The sequence below is a fragment of the Odocoileus virginianus genome, chromosome 11 (assembly GCF_023699985.2).
Source record: "Odocoileus virginianus isolate 20LAN1187 ecotype Illinois chromosome 11, Ovbor_1.2, whole genome shotgun sequence".
In the NCBI taxonomy this organism is placed as follows: domain Eukaryota; kingdom Metazoa; phylum Chordata; class Mammalia; order Artiodactyla; family Cervidae; genus Odocoileus; species Odocoileus virginianus.
The window spans coordinates 71376053-71394207 of NC_069684.1; the positions used below are offsets into that span (position 1 = coordinate 71376053).

General features: G+C 51.8%; 1 protein-coding gene across 21 annotated transcripts in view; it reads right to left on the reverse strand.

The window, feature by feature from the left end:
• NFASC (neurofascin) overlaps positions 1 to 18155 on the reverse strand; it is a 195377-nt gene that overhangs the window by 49541 nt on the left and 127681 nt on the right. For 17 of the 21 annotated variants that reach the window (XM_070474614.1, XM_070474617.1, XM_070474618.1 and 14 more), the window contains 7 exons: positions 16264 to 16460; positions 15686 to 15808; positions 13523 to 13693; positions 9387 to 9437; positions 2546 to 2657; positions 1955 to 2139; positions 610 to 741 (listed from right to left, as the gene is read on the reverse strand). In XM_070474614.1, the coding sequence (XP_070330715.1) occupies positions 610 to 741; positions 1955 to 2139; positions 2546 to 2657; positions 9387 to 9437; positions 13523 to 13693; positions 15686 to 15808; positions 16264 to 16460 (971 nt within the window). The remainder of the gene's footprint in view (positions 1 to 609; positions 742 to 1954; positions 2140 to 2545; positions 2658 to 9386; positions 9438 to 13522; positions 13694 to 15685; positions 15809 to 16263; positions 16461 to 18155) is intronic. The other 4 variants (XM_070474620.1, XM_070474619.1, XM_070474630.1 and 1 more) reach the window with 1 other exon arrangement.

The following is an 18155-nucleotide window of genomic DNA, read 5'->3' on the forward strand; positions in this document are numbered from 1 at the left end:
TTTTTAAAAAAGTAAATGCAACTAGAGTGAATTCAGACGTGAAACTTTGACCAAGACCTCTGGCGGAAGGATCCTGGAGCCACGCACCCCTGCATCTGGGTGGAACTAAGTCTTGCTGGAGGCCAGTGTGCACTCAGTAACTGCACCGCGCATCGCTGCTCTCCTAGGGGCTTCCCCTCATTTCTGACCGTATCTTTCATGTTGTCACACAACCCTGCCTCTTTTATACCCTCTGCAGAGGGAGGGGTTTGGTGGGGGGCAATGGCAATGAGCTACCAAGGTCTCCTCTACCTCCTGAGCCCCGTGTCCCAGAGCCAATAATCTCAGGGACACAGCTGAGGTCCCCAGCTCTTGGACTGAGCTCGTCAGTTATTAAGGGCAGAAAGCAGAAATTTATGAAGAAGCCCCAGGGAGCAGAAATCCCCTAAACATGGGCACGGGCCTCCTGTTCTCTCGCACACAAAGGAGGCAGGCTTCCCCCCTCTTGAAGGGCCCAAAGGGTGGGCTGCTCCCTCACTTCTGAGGGCACAGAGCTGGCCCACGGGGGTGGGGAGCTGGAAGCTCCCAGGAGGGAGAGCAGAGACAGGCAGGACAGTGGCAGTTACTCACATTGCAAAGGTTCCCCATTCACCATCCACTGGACCGTGGGCTTGGGGTTCCCATTGGCTCGACACACCAGTCTCCCATCCTCGCCAGGAGCCAGGATGAGGTTCTTGGGTTCATCCAGCCAGTAGGGAGCAGCTGGAAGACAAGGACAGGCATAGGCAAGGGTGTCAAATGACACAAGCAAGCAGAGGAAACCAAGTGGGCTCCCTCTCGGAAGGCAGGAGCCCCCGAGTGCCAGCCCCGTGCCCCCACCACCTGCCCAGGGCTCGTCCTGATGGGATGACGGTCCAGACCTTTGGTCGACTTGGCACTACAGATGCGGACTGGTTTATTTCAAGTTCACTGAACAGGAGTTCTAAACTGGGGCCTCCTGAAGAGCTTTTAAAACACATGAATGCTAGAGCCCATCTTCAACCTACTAAGTCAGAATCCCCGGGGGAAACCCAGGTGGCAATGATTTGCAAGCTACCCAGGCACTCCTGATGTGTGCCCAAGGGCTCAAGCCGGGGAGGGTGGTAAAGTAGCAGGGGCTGGCCTCTCTGGATTTCCACTGTTGTTGCTGCAAGATCAGACCACTTAGGAAAGGCGTGCTGTTCATTCTTTTCCCGTTGAGTTTTGGTTAGCAGAAGCTCTTAGCTGGCCACTCCTTCCAACTGTTTGGAAATTTTGTGAATATGTGGATTTTTCTGAGAAGAGGGTCCTTCAGAGTTCAAAGATCTTGAAACCCCAATAAAAGTTAAGCACCCCTATTCTGAGTGTGGTGCTGAAACCAAGGTCACAAGTCAATGAGCATGTGCTAAGAAAGTTCTTGCTCTGTGGTATTCAACCTCATCACCCTGATCATCCATTCAGCCCCGCCATTCAGACTGAGAAGTGACTGGTGGACCCCCCAGCCCCATGGCTGGGACCCACAAAGACATGTGCTCCATTGCTGACAACAGCTCAGGAAAAATAATTCAGGCCATGATCCCTCCCCATTTTTAAAAAGAACCACGTTCAAGTACACAGACAGCATAGGGCTAAGATAACACACCATGAATGGGAATGCGAAATGAAAGACAGGTTCTGGGTCATCCAAACGGGCCACAGAAGAGAGTGCACCTGCTGAGAGAGCCCCAGGCACTCAGGGGAGGAGGGCAACGGTGGGGGAGTCTCCACCTGTGACACTCCCCTTCCTTCCTGCCCTGACACACGCACATACACCCGGGGGGTGACGCCACTCCTGCAGGTCACTGTTGCCACTCATCAGCGTGCTGGTGTTTCCCCACTCACGCACCCACCCCGAGGGGGGGTGGCCGTGGAGTCGAGGGCTGGAAGACCGTCATAATGAGAAATGCGCACAACGTACCCTTCACTCTCACCGAGATCGTGTGCCGGATACTGCCCATCTTGTTGGAGGCCAGGCAGAAATACTCCCCAGAGTCTTCCTCGGACACATTGGTGATGCGCAGGGCCTTGTTGAAGTTCTCAAACTTGGCCTTGTCGGATGGCAGGTCCCCACCCTTCTTGTACCATGCAATGTCTGGTGTTGGGCTAAGAGAGACCAAGCAAGAAACAGGGGCTAAATGTGGCTGTGCCACACCTGTGTGGAGCCCAGGATACCTGGGTGTCCTTACGGTTACTTGGGCTCAGGAGGATGCATGTCCTTCGAGAGCTGATCCCTCCTGTGCAGAGGGGATGCTCAGCCATAGGGCACACAAAGGACTCAGCTAAGGGGGTCTCACACATACAGGAAGCCTAGCTACCTCCCCTCCTCATTATCTCAGAAAGAAAGGCAGCCAGAATGGGATGACTATGATTGGCAGCGTCCTCATTAGGAGCTGTCTGCTTCTCTCTCCCACCCCACCCCCTGCAAAATGTTGCAACAACAGAGCATGCACAAATCCCCAACCCATCCTCCTGGGGGGCGGGCAGAAGCAGGGGTGCAAACCGTACGTACACCCCAGAGGCGATGCACTCCAGCAGGAGGTCCATGCCACGCAGCACCATCTGACTGCTCGCAGTGCCCTGGGGATACATGAAGCTGGGTGTTCTCTCTGCAACTCCTCGGGCTGAAACAGGATGGAACAAGCTCTGTGAGCTTACTGCCCAGAGGGCTGTCCCAGCTGGGCCGAGCTGTTGGACTAGAGAGAAAGGTCATCGTGCCCTCCTGATGATGCCCTTAGCCGCAGAGGCACCAGCCTCAGACCCCCGCCCCCTGCCGCACCGCTGAAACCACCCCAGGGGCCGGGGCATCATTAAGAGAGGTGTGTTAGGAAGCGCGGGGCTCCTCGGCCCCACCCGCACATGTGTGTGAGCAGCTTTAAGCTCTGAGAGGCTCTGCCAAGAGGAGCCCAGCGTCCCCCCAGTTCAGTAAGCCTTTCCGGCCCTGGAAGGGGCAAGGGTTGCCTGGTCAGGGACAGTCCACTCCCTGCGCATCCCGTGCTGGGATCCAGAGGCCAGGGGTGGCCCCAGGGAAGCCGTCTCAGTTTGGAGCCACAGGACAGACAACCTGCTCTTTGGGACCCCGGAGACAAGGAGCTGGGATAAAGCCACAAAGACTCAGATGAACAGTCAGAGATGCAAGGAGCATTATTAATGGTTTAGCAAAGACAGGAGGAGAATTAATGAACAGGGATGACAGGAAATCACTGTGGGGCTAAAAACCATTCTGCTGCTTCACTAATGACTTTGGCACGGCTGGGAGGAGGGTGTTAATTGGATGTGAGAGACTGAGGGAGGGGTGAGAGGCAAGCGCAGCCAAGATGGAGGAGCCGCTCCACCATTCAACCAGGCTGGAGCAGCCCTGGGGCCTGCAATCAGTGACACACACACAGCTTTCCAAGGACAGGGGCTCAGAGAGGCGACACGCTCAGGGTGGCTCTTTCCCTGTGGAAGGGGTCATGCACGTCTGGGGACACCCCAGCGCAGTAGACCCCACCTTACTGGAGCCTCACCTCTCCCTTAGAGCTCTCTGCACGGTTCTACGGAAATGAATGAGATGGGACGAGGAAGAACAAGGGTTCTCTAACCAGGAACCCCAAAGCAAGGACAAACTGGAGGGGTCACCTTTGCTCAAAAGGCGTATGACTGTCAACAAGGAGAGTTACAAATATAAATCCAAGCTGGGCCTACCCATGGATTTAATGGGTCTCTGACTCAGCTGGAGGAGTGGTGGGGCTGCCAGGGTCTGGGAGCCCTCAGACATGCCTGGAGCGAGAGCGGGCATGCTTCCAGGTGGGGCGGGTACTGTTACTGGGTGCCTGGAGTGAGAGTGGGCATGCTTCCAGGTGGGGTGGGTACTGTTGCTGGGTGCCTGGAGTGAGAGCAGGCATGCTTCCAGGCGGGGGGGCAGGTACTGTTACTGGGTGCCTGGAGTGAGAGTGGGCATGCATCCAGGTGGGGGGGGTGGGTACTGTTACTGGGTGCCTGGAGTAAGAGCGGGCATGCTTCCAAGTGGGGGGGGGCGGGTACTGTTACTGGGTGCCTGGAGTGAGAGCGGGCATGCTTCCAGGTGGGGCGGGTACTGTTACTGGGTGCCTGGAGTGAGAACGGGCATGCTCAGTGGGGCGGGTTCTGGTGCCTGGAGTGAGCATGCATGCTTCAGGTGGGTGTGGGTACTGTTACTGGGTGCCTGGAGTGAGAATGCGAGCATGCTTCCAAGCAGGGCGGTACTGTTACTGGGTGCCTGGAGTGAGAGCGGGCATGCTTCCAGGTGGGGGGGTGGGTACTGTTACTGGGTACCTGGAGTGAGAGCAGGCATGCTTCCAAGCAGGGCAGGTACTGTTACTGGGTGCCTGGAGTGAGAGCGGGCATGCTTCCAAGTGGGGGGGGGCGGGTACTGTTACTGGGTGCCTGGAGTGAGAGTGGGCATGCTTCCAGGTGGGGGGGGCGGGTACTGTTACTGGGTGCCTGGAGTGAGAGCGGGCATGCTTCCAGGCGGGGCTGGGTTCAGTTAATGGGTGCCTGGAGTGAGAGCGGGCATGCTTCCAGGCAGGGCTGGGTTCAGTTAGTGGGTGCTGGTGGAATGAGGACAGGGTGGCGGGAGCCCTGTCTCAGTGCCCCTGTTGGGCTCATGGGCTAGCTGGGGTCTGGCTGGCACAGTGGGGCTCCTGTCCTACGGGCACCTAGCTTCTCTCCATCAGCCATCAGGGGAGGGTGTGTCATAGAACTGGCAGGTATTTTATCCTTTTATCAAGGGGAAGGAATGATGAAACATACGTGGAGGTAATTAGTCTGCTGGGACAATACATGGCATGTAGCAAGTGTTCGGTAAATGTTTGCAGAATGAATGAATTCAAGAGGAGAAAAGAAGAAAAAGAAGGTAACAGTTTACCCCATGTCATCTCTCTATGTAGATGTTCTCATCTGTCCCACCAGCACACACACATATACAACAGTGGCTACTGAAGGGGTTAATCCATTATGTGGTTAATCGGTTACCATCTGTAACTGTAATCGCATCCAGCTCTCAGTACCAAAGAAGCCTGATGCCAAGCAGCAGCTTCCTCCCACCCATCAACCTGGAATTGCCCAAATGGTCAGACAACACAACGTCAGGGGCACCAGAAGGAGAAGGAGATTTGAAGACAGGAGGCTCTGGTGCCAGTTTAGTGAATCTGTTGAGAGCTGGGAACCGTGGGGTTACATGGAAGTTCAGTCAGCATATTACTTCCATGTGGGACCCAAACCTGCAGAAACCAATTTGTGACCCTGTGGACATTTAATTCACATCTTAGCATGTAGCCCTGTAAGCACACATGACCAGCAAAGCATTCAGGATGGAAAAAGGGGAAGTGAGCACAGAGGTCCCCTGTGGCTTCCTGGACACACTGCAGCTGGGCCTATAAAAAGGCTACAGCATCCTTCATTTACAGGATGCGGGCTAGCAACCACAGAGTCGTCCCAAAGGAGGAGAAGCCACTGGGAACCAGGCCAAAGTTCAAAAATACAGGGAAGAGTATCTTAAAGGCAGAGGTCACAGTCAGGGCTGCCACCTGGCCGCTCACTGTGGGCCGAGCACCGGCTCGGCTCCATCTCTACCCCCATCATCACGTTGAAAACCACAGCAAACCTGGGGGCATGCCTCTCATTTTCCAACAGAGGCTCAGCAGAGTCAACAGACTTGCCAAAGTCACAGGCCAGTTATGATTGGATTCTGAAGCACTAGTGCCAAAGCTTGACTTGCAGCATCTATTCTATACTGCCTCTCTCTTTAAAGATTGATACCCTACTTGTTCCTACTACTGACAGTCAGTTTTGGGAAGATCTTTCTTACTCAAACCAAAGAATACCAAAATTCAAGGGCAAAAGAGATAAAGGAGAAAGATATTTTTGTTTTAATGAGCCTCTCTGGTGAAGCTATTCCATGATGTTTTCCTCAAATATTGTTCTTGCCATCTCAGCTGAGAAGTCCTTCTCTCCTCGATGGCTATTCAGTAAAGTTGGGGAGATCCTTCTCTCCCAAATTGGAAAAACAGAAGCTAGGCTGGATGTCAAGAGGCTCCAAAGACATCTCAACTGGACTGTTAAGGCCATTGAAAGCTTAAAGAGGAGTCAGGGTGACACACGGGGATCTTTAAGGGATGAAAAGGCTGGACTCAAAGGGGAGGTTGTGAAGAAATGTCCCCTTACATGAAAGGGATTTACAGGAAATTTTATGAAGGATAATCCAGCTGGTGCCTTTGGGAGCCACTGCTCCCAAGGGAGGGTAGCTCACTCCTTTCCTGGGAGACACAGTCCCAGGAAAAGAGCTAGAGACAAAGGCGAACTCTACGAGCTGTGTGCGATGGGAAATGACAGTGTTTCACAGGATTCTTCTCAGAGGGGGGCATCCAGCCTCTCCAGCGTGATGATGCTTTTCTCATTCTCCTTGATCATCAAGGCTGGAGTCAGACCTCCTATCTGAATAAACTCAGAATCCAGCTGCTAACGCTCACATCGCTGAAGGCTCACGGCTTCCCACATGGGCTCATCTGACCTCGAGGTCATGGGTAGTCCATCTTCTGCTGCTCTTGCTGCGGTGCAAGAGTGCACTCATGGGTTTCCAGGGAATCTGGTCAGCAGGGGCACGTCAGGAGATCCTCTGCCTCAGCCACCTTGGCTTTATAGAGACAAGGAAAATTGCCTCAGTAGTCTCCTGCAAGAGGACACGGCAAGACTAACAGAAACCCGAGTTGCTTGTCTCTGTCAAGGACTGCGTGTCAGCAGAAGAGACTTCAGTGAATCAGATGTGTCTGAAAACCTTCGCCACACACAGCTTTTAGGGGTGGCTCCATCCTACCCTTGCTGCTTCCAGTTCTCGGAACTGAGAACTTGCGGCTGGATTCCTGGCATCTCACCACCTCTTTGGCTCTAGAAACGGCTGACCAAGCAATCCCAGAAGATGAGCAAAACTCTTTGCCTAGTAACATTTAATACCTTCCACTGCCAAGAAATCTCTCCCAAAGATCTACCCCCAGCCCCTCACGCAGGAGCTGGGGCTCTGTTCTTACCCTGCTCTCAGCACAGCTGAGAATTGGAAAAGCTTTCGTTTTTCTAGTCTGCCCTACAATTTCTCCTTCCATAGTACTTTCTTCCTGTGATTGTGCCTGTCTCTCTCCCCTAAGCTTCTCTACAATTCCTCCATGTCCCTCTTAATTTCAGAAGCAAAGAACAACCGTGCCTGACCCAGTCAACACTAAACCATCCTCTTTAACACCAACAATGGTAACATTTATTAATCATGGATCTGTTTCACATCTCACTAGGGACATAAGCACATTATCCTATTTAATCTTCACAACAATCTTTTGGAGCAGGTAATATACCCATTCTACAGATAAGGAGATTAAAGTTCCAACAAACTAAATGACTTGCCCAAGGTCACTTGATGGCATGTCTTAGAGCCTGAGATAATTCCAGGCAGACTGTCTCCTTGCCTGGATGAATTCTAAGTGGCAAGTTACCATCTCAGACCAGCTTCCCCCTGCTACTTAGCATGTCAGGGGACATCTGGCACACATTCACAGGATACCAAACCACTCTAGGAAAAGTGTGATTACGGGCTGGCCCTGTTGTTACAAAAGGGTCATATTTCAAATCTAAGCTCAGAAGGGCACTGGGCATTACTCATCACACTGTGCCTCTGTCCAGGAACTCAAGGAAGGACTGTATCTTCTCTCCTTCCTTTTCACCTTCTGTTTTCTTCTAGAAGCAACTGAGCTAGTTGTCCTTTGTTCAGCAGGTGCCTCACTTTTGACTTTACACCCTTTCTAGCCCGGGTCATACTTGGTTAGCCCCACCTTGGGTTGAGGAGATGAAGCTAATTATCCTGTGAGCTCCCATGAGCTTTGCTTAGTTTACTAGCCTTGGATGATTCTCATAACTCCTGCTTACTCATAATACTATCCACCATCGGTCACAAACTAGTTTATTAAATGGCTAGAATCACTCAAACATATCATTGATAGAACAACTTTACAGGTCTGCCTCAATGGTTTATCTTCTATAAAGCAAGGAGCTTGGACCAGATGGCCTCTATGAGGCTTACTGGCTTCTACAGACTCCAACCTAAAGACTACTTCCATAACAGATTATCCAAAATCTAATTTAGAAAAAGGCACATTTCACACCAGCGCTCCCAGGCTCTTGACATAATGGTGGTTGGCCCCATTATTTTGAAAGCAGTGCCCAGAATTGAACAAAGGTCCCCTGCATTCTCGGGCAGTAAATCTCTTTGGTAGGATCTCAGCGTGGCTCTGGCGGCTCGATGCCAAGGAAAAGCTTTCGCCTGTCTCCCTGGCTCTCACTCCCCCTTCCCTTCCCCCACTCCAGACACCGATCATTGTTTATATTAGCACATCACAACACAGACACTTCCTATCTATGTGAGCCCACAGTGACCCCCCTGGGGACCTGCAGCCTTAGCTCTGAGTCATAACTGATGCTGGGAGCAGCTGTGGCTCCAGAGCCAGCAAATGACGATTCCTCTGCCTGCTCAAGGAAAACGAGACATCCTTGAGCCATGTTTGGGGGGTAGCTCAGGTGTGGAAACAGCCAATTACTCTACTAATCAGCTTGAGCAACCAGTCGTATGATGAGTTAGAAATATGCCTCATGGAAATTGTTCCATGACTTGCAAGTGTGTGGCGGAGGGGGTGGGGATTGGATCTGAGTGCACTTCCAGAGGAGGGAAGAGAATCAGGTGATAGACTGCAATGGATGGTCCAACTTCATTTATACTTACCTTGAAAGAAAACTCAGAGCAAGACTCTTCTTCCTATTTCCCAGGTGACTTTTAAAGAGATACAGGACCTGTGAAATGTATCCCCAGTGACTAAGGCTAGAGCACAATGCAGGTAATTCACATCCAGACTCTTGAACCTGGCTAAACAAACACTACAAAGTTTTCTGTGCTCTTTAAGCCACTGATAGAAATGAGACTTCCTGTCTCCTCCTGACTGTGGGAACTCCCTTATTTTCAGATGTTCTCTGTCTACCGACCACTGATTCCTAAGTTTCTACTGAACCTCTGAGAAGCTGTTTTGAAGTCCTACCCTGGTTTGACCAGGTAGGTCAAACTGCCCAGAATTCACAACTGGAGGCTGGCATCTCTGAGGAGACCACACCATCACATAAGCACCTCCACCTACTGCACTGGCCACCTTCCTCCCAGTTCTGCAGGAGTCTCCTTGGTACCCTGACCTGGCCAACTCTAAGACTTGGCACCCGGCATGAGTTAATGACATGGTATCAGTTGAGTTAGGCAAACTGGGGTTAGGACAGGCAAGGTTACTCCCAAGGTTACCACGGCAACTCACCACTGTACATGTCAGGGTGGTTTCTTAAGGACGAGTCATTATAGGGGTGGTCTGCAATAAACAAAAGAGGGTGAGCAAACAGGGACCACGGAGAGGTCAAGGAGGCATAAACGGGAGAGAACAACAGAAATGCAAAGCCACAAAACAACCAGGGAGCACCAGTGGTCTTTTGCAAAGGAAACACACAGCATATTTGGAAAGGAAATACGCTTGGTGAAGAACAAGCAACACAAAACAGCTCCCAAAAGGGAAGAAAAGGTTAAATCCTGCAAAAGAAGGCAATAATAAGTCTCTTTTTTAATAAAGAAATTAGGCATGACCTCTAATTGCTTGGTCATACTATAATTTCAAACAAATGAGATATGAATTAGTGGTATTCTGTAGCAATTTGAACAACTCTTTTCCGCCAAAATCCTCTGTTCCCAGGACTCTGGATCAGGCCAGCTCCTGGGGTCGCTAAAGAGAAAGGAGTGTTAGTGAGCCCTGGGGCAAGAGCCAAGCCCCACCTGGGCAGAAGCCAACTCGCAAGGGGTGGGGGGTAAACGAGGGGAGAAGATAGAGACAGGTCACCAACAGAAGGGGACAGAGGACCCTCGGCAGTGCCCAGCAGTCGTGCACTGACCAGCATCAAGAACTCCCAGCCTGCCCAGACGGGCACTATCCTGGTCTCCACATTGAGTCTGTTGGCAGAAACGCCTCCTCAGAAGGAGGAGCAGTGGTTCAGGGAGAGGGGGACAGCTAGGCTGAGCTTCGGATTTTAGGCTCAGAAAGGGAGCCTGGGACAGGAGAGCATGCATGAGCTGTGAGTTCTACATTTAGAACAGGGAAAGGCCTGCTAACAAGATAAAGGTCCAAAGCTCTCTAGACTAACTTAGGATGAAACCATTCCTTATGGAACAAGACCAGTGGGCTCTGATGTTAGGTAATGAAAACCTTTGGGCATTTAATCCTCAACTGAAAAGACATTTTGGAATGGGGCGTATAATCATGCCAACATCCTTAAGGAGGTTTTCATTCTCCTACCAGTGTCCCCTTCCAGACACCAGTTCAAGTTTTGACAGCACCAACAGAGGGTAGGGATGGGAGAGCCGACTGGAAGCCAAGCAGACGGCCCGAGAAGCCTGGACCCAGCCCAGCAGCCTGAGGGAGGAGAGGCTGCCAGAGCATTTGCATCTTGGAAGACAGATCAAATCCTGTTATAACTCATGGTGGGGAGGCAACAGGAGCACCAGCATTGCTCTGCATCCCAGAGTTGCTTAATATCCACTAGAAGGAGTTTCATTATTCAGAACCATCCTTTAAAAAGGGGTGTGTTGGTTGTAAAAGACTTTGCCTGTGTGTGGGAAGGTGGCTTGGGTTTATCTGGAGGTAAAGGTGGAGACTGACCCTCACTGGCATGAAGAGACAGGGCAGCATGGGGCGAGAGGAGCGGTGGCTGGGCCTCGGAGGATGGGGAGCCCCACGCTCTGGTGCCACCAGCTGTGACGGAAGGGCCCATGCTCAGAACTGACCTCACGCTTTGTGGACTCTGGAGCACATCTGAGAAATTCAGGGAGACTTCCTGACACCTCCTAGAAGGTCACTTAGACAACAGACATCAGAGGAAGCAGGGTTAGTTCTCTGGCCTGACTCAAGGACAGCCCTGCTCCTTCACCACAGCTGACTCCTGTCCCCGGGAGGCACCCGGTACCAAAGTGGGACATGCATCTCTTTGTTACTCCCACTTCACTGTCTTTGACTACCTCCCAAGACAAGATTTTAAAATAATTTTATATTGCCCAGTGTTCTATATCAGATCCTTTCTCTCCATCCTTTAATGCAGGTAATAAAAAATTGGCTGTGATGAGATTTATTTCTTCCTCAGTGGGCAGACTGTGAAAGAAACCCCTGGTGAGAACAGTCTTTGAAGCTGTCCCAACTTGTCTGATTTGTCTCCCACTCCCAGACCTGGTTCTGAAGGTACAAGAAAACGCTTGTGTCCTTTCCAGGCAGGAAAGCAGAGAGCACAGCTGAGCTATTTTAAGCAACCGAGCCCAGTTCTGAGCTGGCACGGATGCCCAGAACTTGCTCCCAGCCAAAGCTGCCCCTGGGAGAACTCCAGGAAGCCGACAGGGTTCTGTTCCCAATGCCCAGTGCATTTCTCAGCAATCGGAGGAGAGAGTTTTGGTGGAGAAGGGGACCCAGAAACGAAGCACAGACAAATATCCCTTACCTAACTCTGGTAGAGAAAAGGATGTTTCTGGAAAGTCCAACTTCTAAAGGTTGTTGAAATCTTCAACTGCTTATTTCTACAAAGGAAGGCTCTTCACCACCTCCGTCTCCCTGCCTCTACCCCACGTACCAGTGAGAGCCTCTGGCCAGGACTGCAGCAGCCACCTGACCCTGCAATCCCCGCCCAGCAGGCAGACTCCGAGCCTGGGTCGGAGAGACGGCCCCCGGCGAGGCACTGAAGGAGGTCCAGGAGGTGCTGCCTCGATCCTGCCCCCTGCTGCCCGAGGCTGCCAGCCCTGTCCTGGCCCCAGACGCCCCTGGGCAGACCAGACTGTCCTCCTCAGCTCAGCCAGCTGGCAGGCAGTCCCTTTTGCACTGAGGCGACACCTCAGACAACCCAACTTTCTTCTCAGGGGTGCTCTCCGGGCCTGGATCCAGAATAAGAAACACCGGGGGGGGGGGGGGGGGGGGGGAGAAACGCCAGGGAAGAGGCAGCAAGTGGACTGAAGCTGGGCAACCCTGTGAGGAACAAGCGAGGCTTGTCCCTGGTTGCTGGCCGTCCTGTTGGCTATCAGAGCCCAGGCAGCTCTGAGCAGGGCGTGGGGAGCCGCAGAGGTCGGAGGGGAAGATTAGGGGAGGAGGAAAGGGGCTGCAGAGAGAGATGAGCGGGGAAAAGAGGAAAGGGGAGGCGAAACAGACAAGAAGAAGAACAAAAAGGGAGGACCGTGAAGAGGGGGAAGAAAGAAAGACCCACAACAGGGGAAGGCACACAGGAGGGAAGCTGCTTCGGGGGCCCATCTCCACCAGTGGGACGGCTTGGGGGGGCCAGTGAGGCGAGAAGGGCCCACGTGTTCGAAGAGAGGGGTGAGCACCCCGGCCTTTCCTCTGCCTCCTGCACCCACCCCTGGAGGCAGCATCAGTCACCCACGGGTCCACTCTGGGAAGCCGGGGCTCAGCCCCTTTCCTTTAACCTGTGGAAACACCCAGCCCCACATGGGGCCCTCTGCCTGACCGCCTCCACAACGGCCTCTGTCCATGGTACTGAAAGCAACATTTGCAACTGCCTGAGACAAATGAACATCTTTGGGGGCTTTTATACCGAAGGTCAGTGACAAAACCACAGTATAAACCAACACAGCCACTTCCAATGTCCTGAGCAGGTTGAGGACTTTGTAGCCAAAGCTCCAGGCTGGCTGATCCCTGGCAAAAAGTGACTCTTTAGACAGAGCTTCTCTCTCTCCTGGTGAAGGGTGGGTCAATGCTAAAGTGGGTCAGGAAATGCTGATTCACTCTGGTACCAGCCAAACAATCAGGGAACAAAAATGAAAACAAATAAAACTAAAAGATAAACTTGCAACTTGCAAACACAGTGATTCCATATGGTCCAGCATATACTTGTTAATATTACAGAATCAAACACAATTTATTTTGTTGGATCACTAATTTAGATATTCCATGCTATTGCTTTATTTTAGAAATAAAGATAACCAAACAATGAGGAGAAATAGTCAAGCTGACTGCATGAGAGAGAAGCTGAACGGCCACTTACAGCAGTGCTTCTCAAATTCTGGCATGTTCCCAGGACACCTGGAGAACTAATGCAGACCAGAGAGGCCCAGGACTGTCGGGCAGGCGAGGGGCTGGGTGTAGGTGTGGGTGCCAAGCTTGCCAGGTGATTCTGACTCCACCAGAGTTTGAGAAGCACTAATTTGGAGCAGGACCGAATTTAACTCTAGGCTCCAGAATCGAGCGATGTGGCTAAAGAGCAGCTAGAGTCACTCAGGCACAGTGAGCTGGCAAGATGTCTAGGTCAGCTGTGGGGACACGGCACTTCCCAGGTCCAGGTGCCCAGGGCTGTCTGGGCTCAGGGGGCTGCTGTCCCCAGCCCCTGGCCCCCAGCCCCGGGCAGGGGCCCACACACTTACTGGTCAGGACTTTGAGGTTGAATGGGTTCTTCTGCTGGATGGTGTGGGTGAAGTGGAAGCGGGCATTGCAGCTGTAGTCTGTCTGCATGTCCTGCAGCATCACATTAGAGAAATACAGGTCTCCATTATGGCCCTGGGAGACACGTTTGTCTTGGGTGATGGGCTCCATGGCTATAAGGAAGCAGGGGTACAGGGGGAAGTTAGCAGTAATGATAACAGTAACAAAAATCATCATAGTTCTGGTGATTCAACACCTACCAAGGGCCAGGTCGGGGCCAGGAGCTCCACAGTATTTGATTTAATACTGTCAACCCTGAGGCAGGAATTACTCCCATTTTAAAGATAAGAAAGCAGGATTTAACAAGATTTGGGTTGCAAAAGCAGTGAAGGGGAGTGGGATTTCAATTCAGACCTGTCTGCCAACCATGTTCATGCTCTGTGACCACACCTTTCATTTCCTATTCATGCCACAGAAGATCTAACTGGCTCCCAGGCCAGAGGGAGGAAACACAATCCTTCAGATGTTCCCCAAACCGGGAGGCATGTTCACCTGTTTTGTTTTAAACCTCCACTCATCCCCAAGAAGGAGAAAAGCACCACCAACTGTAAGATATACACCAATCAATGATGCATATCATCAATTTTAGGACACTTTCCAATTTTAGAGATGTTAAAATATGAACATGTGTGCTTTTTTTTTTTTTAGGATTAATAACATCATAGGAGTGGCTGAACATGCTGACCACATTGTCTACATTTTTTTTCAAGCACTGTATCTGTAAACACAAATGACCAGGTTTCTAGGCTGTAAGGTTTGTAAAAATATAAGGCTGACAACTTACTCACAGGTATCTCCTTCTTATCCCTGACGACTGCTTCTCAAGTCACCATTTCTTTTTCTTTCTCTTGAAAAGTAGTTCTATTTAATCAATTAATTTTACCATGTGACAGAAGGGGATAAGCTGAGAGAAGGAGTACCCAATCCATCCTGGGATTTGAGCTGAGGCTTGAAGGTTGCATGACATTTACCAGGCAGAAGAGGAAGGAGCTAAGAGGCTTCTAAGCAGCAGGAACAGTGTGTGCTAAAGGTAAGCACCCACAGCTTGAACCGGGGAGTGGGGATGGGGAGGGCATACGAATGAAAGGATCATTTTTAGAAAGACCAGGGAGGCCAGGTACAGATGATTATTGTAACCCAAGGAAAAGCTGTTGATGGCTCATGCTAGGGAGGTGGCGGAGAGAATGGAAGAGCAGGGTCATGAGATATGCTCAGGAAGTAGCATGAACACAACCTGGTGCAGTGTGGGGTTGAGAGGGGCTCACAAACCAACCCTCCGGCCTGTGGCCAGCTGCCTTCCCCACACATCCGCACTGTGATGAGGCAAGGGGGGGACGACTGAGCACAAAGTCATCCATTCAGGGCGGGAGGGAGGAAGGAAGCCAGGGAGATGCTCAGAGAGAGCAGTCTTCTATCCATCTTCATAATGCCCCTGCCCTTTATTCTGATTGAAAACACAGGAAGAAACAGCAGGCAGTTCAGAGAGCCCCTGTCCAAAACTAAGTCAGGACAAGCTCTGAATGAGGTACTCTGTCCTCCCTGCTCCAAACACCCTGTCTCCCCATCACTCCTTTATCTAAAGTTTCATTCCCAAATCCCTCTTCTGTCCTACAAGAAGACTGAATCAGAGCAGATCCAGATGAACCAAAGATTGAAAGAGGCTTGGTTTCAACCTGCCGGCAACTGGCCAACTGAAAACCAGTTTGTCCTCTGACCCATTTCTTTTTCTGTTGCTCTTATTCATCATCACAAATATTACTGAACACTTACTGTATGTCTGGCCCTATCATAAGCACTTTGGATATATTGTCATTGAATCCTCACAATAATTCTATTAGATAAATACACTTATCAGCCCTAGTTTTTTAAAAGAGGAAACTGGCCCAGAGACGTTAAACAAGTTGCTCGAGATCACACAGCTAAGAGTAGCCAGGCTCAACAGTGAGCCCCAGCAACCTCTCTCTGCAAATCCTGTGTTCTCAGTCACATGGCCACCTTAAATCTGTTCTCACAAGTCAAGGTTGTCTAACCTTGGGAAGACCCCTTCCTATTTAACACTCCCTAAGATTAAAATAGAAATAAAACACCAGGCCCTGGAGACTTACAGCTGCTCATCCAGAAGATGACTGGGGACGGAAGCCCAGGTGGGGGGTTGCACTGGAGTGTCAAGGGGGCACCTTCTTGAACCACGACGGGGTCTAGGTTTTCCTTGGGCCACAGGGGGGATTCTGGGGAGAAACAAAGGAGCATTCTATCAGGGTGATGGCTGGGCTGGGGCACGGAGCAGGGTTAGAAGGTGGCAGCAAGGAGGGCAAAGAGAAGAGGAACTGGGAGAACAAAGAAGGCCCAAGAGAGGGACAGGGTCTGTGTGTCCAAGTGAGGGGTGGCCTGGAGAGGCAGGAGAGGCCTTTCCTCAGACTGAATGAACACACATCTTTCAAGGCTCTTCTTCCCTGACCCGTGCCAGGAGGGGTCAGTGAGGTTGTTCCACAATGGTTTGGAAACTTCCTTTCCAAGGAACCTTTTTAAGTTGGGGGAGGCGCACCCCTGCCCAGAGGCCAGGCATGCAGATCCTCCAGGTAGCTGCAGGCCAAGGGTGGGCGGCCCTTCTGGAATGACCCTCCACACCCTGCCCTCCACCGACCCAGCAGCGGGGCATCCTGGGCCTGGCCCACGCACTCACTGGACACCTGCAGGCGAATCCGATTGGACAGGGCCGTGCCGAATTTGTTGCGGGCAAAGCACTGGTATTCCCCCTCATACTCCTCGGGCCGCCCGCCACTGCGGAAGTCGATCACCAGGGTTCCAGACCGCCTCCTCATCGACACCCGGGGGTCCTTGGCGATGTTGAAGAACTTGCTGTTGCGCGTCCAGTGGAAGCTGTATAGGGTCAGGGACAACCAAGAGTAGCAGGGAGGACTCTGGGCTCCCAGCTCTAGGCCAGAATCTCAGGGCCCTAGACTGGGACTCGGGCCGTAACCATTCCTCCAGACCAGTGGGTCCCAGCCTGGCTGCGCAGCAGGACCTTCTCAGACACCTGATAAAATGCTGGGTCCTGGGTCCCACCCAGGTGGGTTTCTGAGGAGGTCCCTGAAAGTAGTTGTGCTACCCAACCGAGGCTGGGAGTCATGACTGCAAGTGAGAGATACCAAGCGGCTGTGGGGGACTGTGCTCTTTGGAAGAGTAGGCAGCAATTCTGGTTTTTTAAAATCCAGAGGCAGCGGCTATTCCCACCGCTAAGCATTCTCAACCTCCAACTAGGAACCCGAAACCAAGTTCCTATTCTATCGGCCCCAACACATCAGGGAGCCGGCCCTGCTCCGCCTGTCATTATTTGATAACCCACTCTAAATCAAAGTGAAACGGCCCCTGGTATCTGTGCGCTGCTCAGCGGATGTAGATTATAAAATGGCGGCTGTACATTACAACCCCAGAGGAGCAGTTTTAAAGTACAAAGTAGCCTTAATAAAACTGAGCCCTAGCATGAAGAGACTAGAACATCCTCTGTTTCTCTGGGGGGGCGGACATGTGTCTGCCCAGGACACAGCCTAAAAGAAGCAGGGACAACAGCAGCTTCTCGGAATCCCAGTCACTGCCCTGCAAAGGACTGTGGGAGAAAGACCAGCCCTGAGAAGCGAGGTCAAGATACCCTGCCGGAGACTCCTGCTTCTTCATGGGCAAGAGGCCCTGCTTGCTTCTGGGATTGCAGCTCTAGACCAGCATTCTCGGGCACACCCACGGAGGGAGGCAGAAGCACGGTGCCAACCCCTTGAGGCCCTGCCCACCTCACGTCTCCTGCTGACAGACACACAGTACATGAGGGCCTGTCACGTCTGGGTACAAGTCCACCATGAGGCTGCTGGAAGCTCTAGCCTGTGGATGCTGCTTTGAAGAGGGTGGGCGTTCCCATCCCCAGTGCTTATCACTTGGTAGAAGTTATCCCTGGTCTGGGGTGTCAGAGGCCTGGGGTTAGGTACCTGACATCTCTGTGCCTGAAGGACCTCCCTTCACGGGTCCTTCCCTGAAGGGCAGTGAGGTGGGCGAACAGTGTGAGGAACAACATTTAACACAGAACCTGCCAGAGGAGGCTTGCAATTCATGTCTGCTGATATCTCATATGATCTTGTGTGTTAGTTCAGTCATGCTGACTCTTTGCAACCCCATGGATTGTAGCTCAGCAGGCTCCTCTGTCCATGAAATTCTCTAGGCAAGAATACTGGAGTGGGTTGCCATTTCCTTCTCCAGGGGATTTTCCTGACCCAGGGATCGAACCTGGGTCTCCTGCATTGCAGGTAGATGTTTTACCGTCTGAGCTACCAGGGAAAGTGAAAGTGAAGTCGCTCAGTCGTGTCAGACTCTTTGCGACCCCATAGACTGTAGTCTACCAGGCTTCTCCGTCCATGGGATTTTCCAGGCAAGAATACTGGAGTAGGTTGCCATTTCCAGGGAAGCCCATCATAAAATCTTGATATGCACATATATAAGCAGAGACGAACTCAGAATGGAAGATTCAAGTTAGCGTGAAGAGGAACTTCCTATAAGCTAAGCATCAGGTGGATGCTGGAAACATAAGTA